General features: G+C 35.3%; 4 protein-coding genes across 4 annotated transcripts; 2 read left to right on the top strand and 2 right to left on the bottom strand.

The window, feature by feature from the left end:
- The first annotated feature begins 470 nt into the window (after positions 1-470).
- Positions 471-1,619, top strand: LOC130725564 (F-box/kelch-repeat protein At3g06240-like). Its single transcript, XM_057576782.1, has one exon. The coding sequence runs from the start codon at positions 471-473 to the stop codon at positions 1,617-1,619; it is 1,149 nt and encodes a 382-aa protein (XP_057432765.1).
- A 2,417-nt stretch (positions 1,620-4,036) lies between these two features.
- Positions 4,037-5,212, bottom strand: LOC130725563 (putative F-box protein At3g16210). The gene has a single exon (XM_057576781.1). The coding sequence runs from the start codon at positions 5,210-5,212 to the stop codon at positions 4,037-4,039; it is 1,176 nt and encodes a 391-aa protein (XP_057432764.1).
- A 1,494-nt stretch (positions 5,213-6,706) lies between these two features.
- On the bottom strand, positions 6,707-7,792 carry LOC130725562 (F-box/kelch-repeat protein At3g06240-like). The gene has a single exon (XM_057576780.1). It carries the CDS (start codon positions 7,790-7,792, stop codon positions 6,707-6,709), a length of 1,086 nt encoding a protein of 361 aa, XP_057432763.1.
- Positions 7,793-12,471: 4,679 nt separating this feature from the next.
- Positions 12,472-12,876, top strand: LOC130725561 (uncharacterized). The gene has a single exon (XM_057576779.1). It carries the CDS (start codon positions 12,472-12,474, stop codon positions 12,874-12,876), a length of 405 nt encoding a protein of 134 aa, XP_057432762.1.
- Positions 12,877-13,533: the final 657 nt, after the last annotated feature.

Genomic DNA, 13,533 nt, shown 5'->3' with positions numbered 1-13,533 from the left:
AAATATTTTCAAATTTGAATAATTATTAATTGTTTTAACGAAATCCAAAAATTAAAATTTGAATCACTAACTAATGTCGTCATTAATTTTGCTACAAATAAGGAAATGAATTGAATACAATTAAAATTGATTAAATAGCAATAATGTCGTGTTCTATTTTACTATCAATAATGAGTGTTTCTCCCAATCTTATATATTCATGTTTCGGAAGCCATCATCTCCATCTCTATTGATCTATTCACACTCACATATTTCGAGTTTTGATTCATTCGCACTTCATTTTCTCTTCCATCCCATTTCTATTCTCATTCTTTACCTATCTCATTTCTTTCCCTATCATATCACATATCATATATCTCATTTCTATTTCATTTCTTCCATTTCTTTCTTGAGTGCAATGGAAAATCAATTGTGAACAAACACTTCATCTTTTATCTCTCTTAACTAGATCCATGTTAGAGTTTAAAGAAATGGCTAGAGAACATATACCACAAGAGATAGTGATGAAAATCTTTGTTAGGCTCCCCGTAAAATCTGTGCTGCGATTCAGAACCTTAAGCAAATCCTACAATGCTCTCACTAGAGAAACCAGTTTCATCACTGAACATCTTTCTCACTCCATTGAAAAGGCAAAAAGCAAGCCTAACTTTCTGACGTTTCACCAAACAAACAAGTTTTTCATTTCATTGGTCTCTAAGGATGAACAATTAATACCCCATGCAATTGATCTGAAGCCACCATTCATCTTCATACACAATGTAAACAATATCACAGCCCATGCTCATTCCAATGGCATTTTCTACCTTGAATTGTTGGGTGGTGTTCCCCACAACCCCAATCCAAAGATTCTCTGGAATCCAGCCACAAGAGAGGTAAAGTTTCTTCCTTTCCCTCCTCCAACGAGACATGCACACAACACTTTCTTCCATGTGGCACACGGGTTCGGCTTTGATCCCAAAACAAACGACTACAAGGTTGTGAACATTGTAGTGGGTGCATATTTTTTCTTGAAGGAATATGAAAAGCTCAGTGTTCAAGTATACAGTCTTCGTTCCGATTCATGGAAAAAGATTAATGTTGGTGTCCTTGCTAAATACATAGCTAAGTCCATGTTTAATGCTTATCTGAATGGAGCTTATCATTGGTTAGCTGAATCTGATAATGTTGAATTTGTGCTATGTTTTGACATGAGTGATGATGTGTTTTGGAAAATGAACCTTCCCCAAGTTATATCTCAGGAGGAGAACAACAAATTTTACATTAGGCATTCAAATATTGTTGTTTTGAATGATCGTGTTGGTTATGTTAGGGAGTACATGCGTTCTGAGTTTCGTTTTGAGATTTGGATGATGAATGAATATGGCGTGGAAGGTTCTTGGGTGAGAATGTTTAACCTTGCCCGTGGACCTTGTCCTGAAATTCTTTTGGAGTTCTGGAATAAAGACGATGAAGATATTTTTGTACTAGGAGGAGATGAGTATCAACCGTTGGTTTTGCACAAGATTGGTAAACAAGAGGTGGTGAAAGAGTTTCCTCTTCGCTTAGGAATTGAGAATCGTGCTTTTAAATATGTGGAAAGTCTTGTTCCTCTATCTGGTTTGGTTCATGAGGAAGCTTGAAGTTATGCTTGGATCAGTTCATGATGACATTAATTTGATGATCTTTGTAATGATTTATGTTTTCATGTATCATGAAGATACATATGATTAACATAGTACTTTTATCATCAACTTTTATAGGGTGTTTCGTTTGCTGGCCTTCCAAAGGGTGTTTCGTTTTTTGTATTCTCTTCATGAGAGAGTTGTTCTCATGGGCTTCTTTATTATTCAATAAAATTAGTTTGTTTCTAAAAAAATTTAGTGGAAAAGGAAAAATCATCCATGGTGGAGTTTGGAAAAAAACTGAAGCGATTGAAGGAAAAATTTATCACTCGTGCAAGGTTCCTATAATGGAATATGATTGTGGTCATTTGTTAAAATATTAATTAAGCATTATTTGGAATATGAGGTCAAAAATATTTATTAATAAAGTCACTATAGACATGCTATATTATTTGATTTTAGTCCTCTAGTCTTAAATTTATGCTTCCACCACCACTCGATGTGAACTTGTTTTGTTGGCCGCGAGGTGGATGCAAATTATTAGCATTGGTTTAGCCGCCTTTAGGCCAACGCTACACATGTACCACAACGACTAACATTGGCGTCTTGCATTTACTCCAAAAATTACGACATAAGCATTAATCATGGAGAGCGCTAATTATGAAAAATGTAAACAAATTAAATAATTGTACCAAATAATATAAAAATCATAAATTGAAAAACACAACGAAATGATCTAGATGGATGGAAATAGGGGAAATACTATCTGAATAGGCTCAAATGCATTTGTAGGGAACACACCTTGACAACCAACATGTGACACATTATACAATATAATTATTTTATTGATATGATAGAAAAAAGAGAAATTTAGTGAAAAAGAAAAAATCATCCATGATGGAGTTTGGAAAAAAAAAAACTAAAGGGATGGAAGGAATTTTTTATTTTTGAAAATGAAAATTATTATTGAAATGCCAAAAGCTTGAGAACAACTCTCTCAAGAGTGGGAATTACAAATCATCAACTAGCTAAGAACAAACTACTCGCAATGGAATTATTCCATCACATTTTGTCTTAGCAAAAAGAAACCCAAAAGATAAGTTCTACAACCCCCAGATACTGCAACTGTCAGATGAAAGTCATCACTCCTAATCCAGCCCTCTCAATAGCATTTGACTTGCGATGTAGTTTGGTTGCTGAAACCAAAGATACGTGTAGGACCAAAGCTTGGATAGCATCAACCTCAAAATCACTTGCCCCAAAATCACTTATTTGGCTTTCTGGTTCCAAAGATAAATTGTTTTATCTCTCGTGCAAGGCAATAAATTCTCATAAAATCTATAGCCCAGCTATTCCCACTTGGGAGTTTTCTCTCTATTTATAGGCTCATGTGATTACATAGAGTAAATCATTTGCAAATTTGGGCGGGGGAGCACACAAGATGAAAGGAAAATTCACTCGCTTAATTGGTCATGACTATGAACCCAAAGAGTGAGGGTGGCATGGGGCTATGTTCCATAGCTTCAATTCTTTTAATGATGCCCTCTTAACTAAACAAGGTTGGTGATTGCTTACACAACCAAATTCTTTGATGGCCTAGTGTTTAAAGTTAAAATACTACCCCTGATCCAAATTTTTTCTAGCAAATTAGAAGGCTTGTGAGTTAAACTTGGCGATGAAGAAAGCAACATGAGTTGTTGCAACATGGAATTTTTTTGTGTCCTAACTCCTAATGACTCATCTACCGTTGAAGCAATGACGATACTTCTAGAAATGTCTTTTGCTTTAGAAATGACATTTTGCAACCTTGAAACAGAGACATGAATCCCTTGAGTTTGTTTCACAAGCCCTTCAGTCCAAGAAAGTATGCAAATCTTACTTTGGTTCTATTACACATAATTATCTGTGTTTAGAATTTATTTTTATTGAGATCAGTTTTGGTCATATAGGTAGAAAATAAAATAATGTCGCACATGGTTTAGCCAAGTTTTCATTTTAGTAACTCATATAGTCATATTATGTTTGGTTAGAACATCGAAGATCATCTTTAATAGATTTGAATTTGCTTCCACGCTAACACCCTAAATCCTCTAACTAATACATGATTCCATAACGGATCCATGCACAAATCCTCTTATTGCTCAGCAACAACAAAATAATTAATCACATACTAGTTTTTATAAATTTATTTTTCCATTGATTGATTGATGTTAACCATTTAATATAACAATAACAAAATATTTCACACTCAAGAGGATCTAATCAACTCTTCCATTTCTTTATTTAATACCAAAATCTAAACAATATAAATTAAAATGTCCCAGATAAATTTTTGTAAAAGTCAATAAAAAGTACACAACTAATAATGTACCTTTATGACAGTAATAACATCAATCATCAAATAAATATCACCATAAACTAATCTGATTCGAACATCAAGCTTCCTCATCAACCAAGCCAGACAAGCGAAGAAAACTTTCCACATATCTAACTACACGATGCTCAGCTCTGAAGCAAACATTAAACTCTTTCACCACCTGTTGTTGACCAATCTTGTACAAAACCAATGGATGATGTTCTTCCCCTCCAAGCACAACAACATCATCATCATTATCATCTTTCCAGATCTCCAAAATCTTGCCCAGACCGGTTCCACGCGCAATGTTAAACATTCTGACCCAGAAACCTTCCACCCCATAGTCATTCATCACCCAAATCTCAAACTGAATTTCAAAAGGCATGGTGTACTCCCTAACATAACCAATACGATCATTCAAAACAACAACATTATGATTGGATACGCACAATTCATTATTCTCCTCTTGGGATGGAAATTGGGGCAGGTTCATTTTCCAAAACACATCATCACTCATGTCAAAACATAGCACGAATTCAACATGATCACGTAGAGAAGATATGGCTAACCAATGATAAACCCCATTCAGATAAGCTTTAAACATGGATTTATATATGAAATAAGCAAGGACACCGGCATTAACCACTTTCCATGAATCAGAATGAAGGTTGTATACCTGACCAATGAGCTTTCTATCACCTCCATCCCAAATCTCTGCATCCACTATAATGTTTACGACCTTGAAGTCATTTGTTATGGGGTTAACACCGAACCCGTGTACCCCATGGAAGAGGGTAAAGAGCGTGGGTTTCATTTGAGGAAGGAAAGGTGGAAACCTTACTTCTCTGGTGGCTGGATTCCAGAGAATCTTTGGATTGGGTCTAAGAGGAACACCAAACAGTTCAAGGTAGATGATGCCATTGAAATGAGAGCAGGCTCCGATGTTGTTTACATGTACTGAGATGAATGGTGGATTCAGATAAATGGAATGGGGTTGTGATTGTTCATCTTCAGAGACTGTTGAATTGACAAGCTTGTTTGTTTGGTGAAAGATCATAAAGTTAGGATTTTTTTTTGCCTTTTCAATGGAGTGATAAAGATGTTTAGTGATGAAACTGGTTTCTCTGGTGAGAGCATTGTAGGATTTGTTTAAGGTTCGGAATCGCAGTATAGACTTTACGGGGAGCCTAACAAAGATTTTCATCACTAACTCTTCTGGTATATGTTCTTTAGACATTTCTTCAATCTCTAGCATGATGCTAAAAAAGATAGATAATATGAGTGAGGGTAAATCAAAACTCAGCTCATATCGAAAAAAAGATTAACAATGGCAGTGGCTTCCAAAACATGTATATATAGAACTGGTGGAATACGTATAGAAGAGAGAGAGGACAATGGATGTTTGCGAGGCTATAAAAATATTAATTTTTCATTTAATTCATATATTAATATTTTAGTTCTTTACAAAAGAAGATAATAATTAAATGCACTTATTGATATTAATGAAGGTTTGAAACTTTCAATCCATATACACCTTTAGGAATTTATTTGTGCAATCAATTAATAGCTGCTACTTTAAAATATTTAATTGATCATAAATATTTATCTATTACTTAAATATTTTCTAAAAGGCCATATTAATTTTGATCGTATCTTTACTTGTTTGGTGGACAGGATAAGCATATAAGATAAGATAGTCTAATCATATTTTATTCTTATATGTTGTTTGTTGTGCTAGCAGGATATGACAACTCATTCATGCCTCTTATCCAATCTTGTCCATCATGTGTAAAAGTTATTCTGATAGGATATGATAGTAGTTTGTTATTTTTTTATCACCTAACCATAAATTCAATTATTTCAATATTTATCTTTTTATACAATTTATAATAATAGTAATTAATAAATATAAAAATATTAATTTTAATAATATATTAATTTTATTATTTATCAATTACTAGTTATTATTTTTAAGTTAACATCATTATTTAGTTACTCATAAATTTAATTAAAAAATGAGCTAATTTTTTTTTTTTTTTGAAAGATGAATAATATTGATTGGAAAAAAGGCAAAGCCAAAGGATACAGACAAAGATAGAGTTCCAACGAAACCAAACAACAAGGGAAGAAAGATGAAAAACAATAACATAAAAGAAAGGGAGCACAAGGTGTGGCAGAGTCATCCAAGACCACCCGCATCACAGGAACCGCCACCCACCTCAGAACGAAAACGAAAAAACAACCAACCACTGTGAGACCGGGTCTTAATGGAATCCCTTAACGGTTTTCAGAGCACCACCACAGCGCATTCGATCTCCCGCACCCTGCTAATTTATTAATGGTGAAAATTTTGAATTTACTCATATAAAATAATTAAGTTATCATTATCACTTGCTACTACGCATTAGTCTTTATTTTCCCATTGATTGATTGATGTTAACCATTTAATATAACAATAACAAAAAAATTCACACTGAAGAGGATCTAATAAACTCTTCCATTTCTTTATTTAATACCAAAATCCAAACAGCATAATTAAAATGTCCCCGGATAAAATTTTGTAAAAGTCAATAAAAAGTACACAACTAATAATGTACCTTCATGATAGTAATAACATAAATCATCACAAAGATCATCAAATAAATATCACGATAAAATAATCCGACCTGAACATCAAGCTTACTCATCAACCAAGCTAGCCAGACAAGGGAAGAAAACTTTCCACATATCCAACTACACGATGCTCAGCTCATAAGCGAACATTAAACTCTTCCACCACCTGTTGTTGACCAATCTTGTACAAAACCAATGGATGATGTTCTTCCCCTCCCAGCACAACAATATCATCAATATTATCATCTTTCCAAATCTCCAAAATCTTTCCCAGACCGGTTCCATGCGCAATGTTAAACATTCTCACCCAGGAACCTTCCACCCCATAGTCATTCATCACCCAAATATCAAACTGAATTTCAAAAGGCATAGTGTACTCCCTAACATAACCAATACGATCATTCAAAACAACAACATTATGATTGGATACGCACAATTCGTTATTCTCCTCCTGAGACGGAAATTGGGGTAGGTTCATTTTCCAAAACACATCATCACTCATGTCAAAACATAGCACAAATTTGACATGATCACGTAGAGAAGATATGGCTAACCAATGATAAACCCCATTCAGATAAGCATTAAACATGGATTTATATATGAAATAAGCAAGGACACTAGCATTAACCACTTTCCATGATTCAGAACGAAGGCTATATACCTGACCAATGAGCTTTCTATCACTTCTATCCCAAATCTTTGAATCCACTACAATGTTTACGACCTTGAAGTCATTTGTTATGGGATTGACACCGAACCCGTGGACCCCATGGAAGAGGGTAAAGAGCGTGGGTTTCATTTGAGGAGGGAAAGGTAGAAACATTACTTCTATGGTGGCTGGATTCCAGAGAATCTTTGGATTGGGCCTAAGAGGAACACCAAACGGTTCAAGGTAGATGATGCCATTGAAATGAGAGCAAGCTCCGATGTTGTTTACATGTACTGAGATGAATGGTGTATTCAGATCAATTGCATGGGGTTGTGATTGCTTATCTTCAGAGACTGTTGAATTGACAAGCTTGTTTGTTTGGTGAAAGATCAGAAAGTTCGGATTGCTTTTTGCCTTTTCAATGGAGTGATAAAAATGTTGAGTGATGAAACTGGTTTCTCTGGTGAGAGCATTGTAGGATTTGTTTAAGGTTCGGAATCGCAGAACAGACTTTATAGGGAGCGTAACAAATATTTTCATCACTAACTCTGCTGGTATATGTTCTTTAGCCATTTCTTCAATCTATAGCATGATGCTAATCAAGATAGATAATATGAGTGTGGGTAAATCAAAACTCAGCTCATATCGAAAAAAAACTGACAATGGTGGTGGCTTCCAGAACATGTATATATAGAACTGGAAGGAATACATATAGAAGAGATAGAGAGGACAGTGGATGTGTGTAAGGCTATAAAAATATTAATTTTGCATTTAATTCATATATTAATATTTTAGTGTTTTACAAAAGAAGATAATAAATGCACTTTATTGATATTAATGAAGGTTTGAAACTTTAAATCCATATACACCTTTGGGCATTTATTTGTGCAATCAATTAATAGCTTCTACTTTAAAATATTTAATTGATCATAAATATTAATCTATTACTTAAATATTTGCTAAAATGCCATATTAATTTTGATCTTATCTTTACTCGTTTGGTGGACAAGATAAGCATATATGATAAGATAGTGTAATCATATTTTTATTCTTATATGTTGTTTATTGCGCTAGCCGGATATAATAACACATTCATGTCCCTTATCCAATCTTGTTCATCATGTGTAAAAGTTATTCTGATAGGGGAGCTATAATAGATTATTTTGATAGGATATGATAGTAGTTTCTGATTTTTTTATTACCTAACATAAATTCAATTATTTCAATATTTATATTTTTATACAGTTTATAATAATATTAATTAATAAATATAAAAATATTAATTTTAGTAATATATTAATTTTATTATTTATCAATTAAAATTTAATATTTTTAAGATAACATCATTCTTTAGTTACTCTTAAGTTTAATTAAAAAAATGAGCTAACTTATTAATGGTGAAAATATTGAATTTACTCATATAAAATAATTAAATTATCATTATGACTTGTTACTAATTTTTTTTTATAAAATCACTTGCTACTACTTAATTAGCATTATTCTTTATTAATTTATTAGAAGTAAATATATACTAATTTTATCAATTCCTATTTTTTAAAATTTTTTCACTACTTATATAATAATTTTAATTATTTTATATTTTCTATCACTTGCCACTACTAATTAAAAGTAATTGGTTCAATATATAATTTTTACTTTTACTTAAAATAGACTTCTGTTGGGAAAAAAATTAAAATAGGCTAATTAATAAAAATTAAATAAATTTTATTTAATTTTAAAATATAGGCTTTAGAAAATATTAAATTTAATATAATAAACAATTTAAAAAAAATTAATTTATAAAAAAATTATTTATTTATTATTTAAAGGAAAATTTGATATACTTTTCACTTTTTTATATTATATCCAAACATTATTATATCCACCTCAAACATATGATAAGATAAAAGTCTATCTTGCTCTTATCGTATCCCACCTTAATCCAACTCTTTATTCTATCTTGCTCTTATCCTATCTTGAGCAACAAGCGGACAATAAATGTTGAAATTCTGGTTCTCGCACAGGACAGATGTCGAACGCGATGTTGGGACAATCGGTTCGACAATTGCACAACAGTACAGAAATTAAGCCACAACGTTTAATACAGTAGAAACAACACAGTAGCAACAATAAATCACTAAAAAACACAGAGAATTGTTAACCCAGTTCGGTGCAACATCACCTACATCTGGAGGATACCAATCCAGGAGTCAATTCACTATCAAATAATAGCTCTCAGGTCACATGAAAGTCCCTCCTATACCTAAGTATTCCCCCTTAGTATAGAGCCTCTTCAATGTCTACCACTATTACATAAGTGAATCTAGCTTAGCCCTTCTCCTCTAAGCTATGAGGAAACTTCCTCTAACTCCTAATGACCACTGCCACAGCGATCAAGACATGTTTATCAATAAACAAGTTTGATGAGATTACAACTCAACTAAACAAACCAACTCTAAGCCATATGATTATCAATGGAGGCAGTAGAGAGGTGTACAAAATAACAGAACAAGGACTCACAAAACAAAACCCTAAAAACCCAATCCTTGGGTGCCCAACGCACACTTTGCAACTAGGGTTAAGCCTCCTTAAATAGTCATTCTTCAGGTCTTGATCTTCAATGGGCTTGCACGAAAATAGAGTCCACAAAACAGATCTGGAACAAATCTTTTAAACCAGTAACAAATCTTATCAAATAAGATTTGAACAAAAGATAGCAACTTTCACAATTTAAACCAAATCAAATCCTCTTCAACAGATTTGATTCCACTATATTATATTCCAGATAGCACAGAGAAGCTTCTTCAATAACCCTAACTTGATTATCACGAAATCCATCCAAAGCTTCTAGAAAAATCAGCCAAACACACAGCAGATCCGCAGGGACAAATGTCACAGCACGATGTTACAACATCAGCTTCGACATCAGGTTGTTTTTGAAAAAATGCAGACAACCAAAAGTAACAACAATCTCCCCCTTTGTCAAATTTTGTCTAAAACAACTTGAGATTCAGAGAAGATAAACATAACTCCCCCTCAGCAGCGGAACTCCCCCTCAAACGGTGCACATCATTGGGTTGCATATCAGAGACACAACATAAACAGCAGCAGATACATGAGATCACAAGATCAGATCTATTTATTGATCCCTCTTCCTTGGCGTTGTCCATGAAACCAGAATATATTCCCTGGAGCTCACCCAACAGAATTGGGTGCCTGCTCTGATACCAATTGAAATTCTGGTTCTCGCACATGACAGATGTCGAACGCGATGTTGGGACAATCGGTTCGACAATTGCACAACAGTACATAAATTAAGCCACAACGTTTAATACAGTAGAAACAGCACAGTAGCAACAATAAATCACTAAAAAAACACAGACAATTGTTAACCCAGTTCGGTGCAACATCACCTACATCTGGAGGATACCAATCCAGAGTCAATTCACTATCAAATAATAGCTCTCAGGTCACATGAAAGTCCCTCCTATACCTAAGTATTCCCCCTTAGTATAGAGCCTCTTCAATGTCTACCACTATTACATAAGTGAATCTAGCTTAGCCCTTCTCCTCTAAGCTATGAGGAAACTTCCTCTAACTCCTAATGACCACTGCCACAGCGATCAAGACATGTTTATCAATAAACAAGTTTGATGAGATTACAACTCAACTAAACAAACCAACTCTAAGCCATATGATTATCAATGGAGGCAGTAGAGAGGTGTACAAAATAACAGAACAAGAACTCACAAAACAAAACCCTAAAAACCCAATCCTTGGGTGCCCAACGCACACTTTGCAACTAGGGTTAAGCCTCCTTAAATAGTCATTCTTCAGGTCTTGATCTTCAATGGGCTTGCACGAAAATAGAGTCCACAAAACAGATCTGGAACAAATCTTTTAAACCAGTAACAAATCTTATCAAATAAGATTTGAACAAAAGATAACAACTTTCACAATTTAAACCAAATCAAATCCTCTTCAACAGATTTGATTCCACTATATTATATTCCAGATAGCACAGAGAAGCTTCTTCAATAACCCTAACTTGATTATCACGAAATCCATCCAAAGCTTCTAGAAAAATCAGCCAAACACACAGCAGATCCGCAGGGACAAATGTCACAGCACGATGTTACAACATCAGCTTCGACATCAGGTTGTTTTTGAAAAAATGCAGACAACCAAAAGTAACAACAAATGTGGTAGGAAATAAAGTAACTTTTTTTTATTTTTATCTTTAAAATAATTTTGTTGGATCACCAAGCACGTAGATAAACTCTTATGAATTGTTGAGAGTTTCCAGTAAGAAGGATATTTTTTATAGGCAATTATCATTAAAAGAGATTCAAGGGGTACTCCAACCCTAACAAAAGATCATATATAATGGTAAAGCATTGTTTACATCACCAACACCTTTGTCTTCCCATCATAGCAGATTATAAGGAATCGAAACATAAGACTGATTAACCATACCACTCCGAAATAGCATGGTGGAAGACTCTTTCCATCGCTTTGAGCCACACCTACGCCTTCAATCGGGCTAGCTCAAAGATGCTCCCAGGATCCATCGCCTCTTCTCAGAAGACCTTGGAGTTTCTTCCATTCCACAGCTGCCAAATCATAGCTAACCAGATCACTAAAAGGCCCAACCTTAGCTTAGTTGAACCATCCCCCATGAACTGAAGAAAGTGGTCATTTGTTGACTCTAGCAACACCACACACTGTCCCAACCAGTTTAATATTAAGGTCCACACCCGCCACGCAAATGAACAAGTAAAATAGAGATGGTTTGTGGGATTTAGGGATTTAGGGTTTAGGTTTAAGGTTGGACACCAAGTGGGATTTAGGGTTTAAGTCTTTGTCGGGTAAACTTTAGGGTTTTGGTCGTTATTAAGTCAGATTTAGGGTTTTGGTCGTCATTAAGTCAGATTTAGGGTTTAGGGCGGCGTCGAGGAAAATTTAGGGCTTAGGTTGATGTTGGGTTGGTTTATGGTTTTGGTCAACGCTAGGTCAAATTTAAGGCTTAAGTCACATGGTGCAATTGCTATGAACAACGTTAGATGAGAAGCCTTGGCCGATTGCAGAAGCGTGGTGCAGATTATGCCATGAACACGATGAGATGGTGTGATTCATGGAAGGGAGTGAGAGGGAAGACAACGCTATCTGAATGACCAGAAATTGGATGTCGCCGCGCGGAGGAGACATTGAATCTGTGCCTGGACGACAACTTTAGGGACGACACAAGGTGCATGGGCTGGGGCGGTGTGCTTCGCGACTCGCAAGGAAATTGGATGCTTGGGTTCCATGGTTATCAGGCGGGAGGAAATGCCCTGTTAGAAGAAGCTTATGCTCTCAAGTATAGCCTGCAATTGGTGTGGGACAAAGAATACAAGAAGGTAATTTGTAATGTGGATTGCAGAGATCTTCTTCAAGTCTTGCAAGATAAGGAAAGCATAATTTTCTTCCCCATTCTGGATGATATCCTTAAGTTGTTGGGGAAAAGGTGGTCGATGACAGTAAGTAGTATTGGTCGAGAGTGCAACAAACCGGCAAATTGGTTGGCAAAGAGAGGGGATTCGTCTTTGTTTAATGCCTGGTGCCTGATGAAGGATCCACCTGAGAATTTGAGATTCTCATTTTCAGGGATCGCTTAGATTTTGTGTCACTTTTCCTTTATCATTTAGTTTTCCAATGTATATAAAAAGGACATATAAACGGCAAACAAGACACCAAAACGCAATGTTAGAGCTGGTTTGCATTTCGATTCTTTTTTGGTTCTTCACATGCCACGACTCGTTTCTGATAAGGCTAGCTTTTTCGAAAATCCACCTGTAACCGCTCCCTCACTCACACACATAGCGTGAGCTCGTAATGCTAAACACGTCGTCGTTTCACCACTCAAACGCCATGAACATCGAGTGACAGGAGAATCACCGCCGTGAAACCACAAAACGACGACGAAGAATCTCATCTCAACAACGACGACGACGGCAACAAACAATGGCGTTTTGTATCAGTCCTTCATTGAGGTTGCGGTTACGACAGAAGAAGCTCTTGGGAAGACGAGCATTGTCGTCCAGCCTCTCCGTTCGCTGGCGGTCGCATTGTTTGGAGGTGGACGCCAAGGCCGCCGCCGGCACGGGGACGAGCAGTGAGAGCTGCGTCGTCACTAAGGAGGAATTCGCCGACGAGGAGGATTATGTTAAAGCTGGTGGCTCTGAACTTGTTTTCATTCAAATGCAGCAGAGGAAATCCATGGAAATGCAATCCAAGCAAAAGTTCAATTTGTACTTTTTTTTTTATATGCAAAT

Source organism: Lotus japonicus, chromosome 6 (genome assembly GCF_012489685.1).
Source record: "Lotus japonicus ecotype B-129 chromosome 6, LjGifu_v1.2".
In the NCBI taxonomy this organism is placed as follows: Eukaryota; Viridiplantae; Streptophyta; class Magnoliopsida; order Fabales; family Fabaceae; genus Lotus; species Lotus japonicus.
Note: the sequence above shows the minus strand (reverse complement) of the source record. Positions and strands in the feature narration are given on the sequence as shown.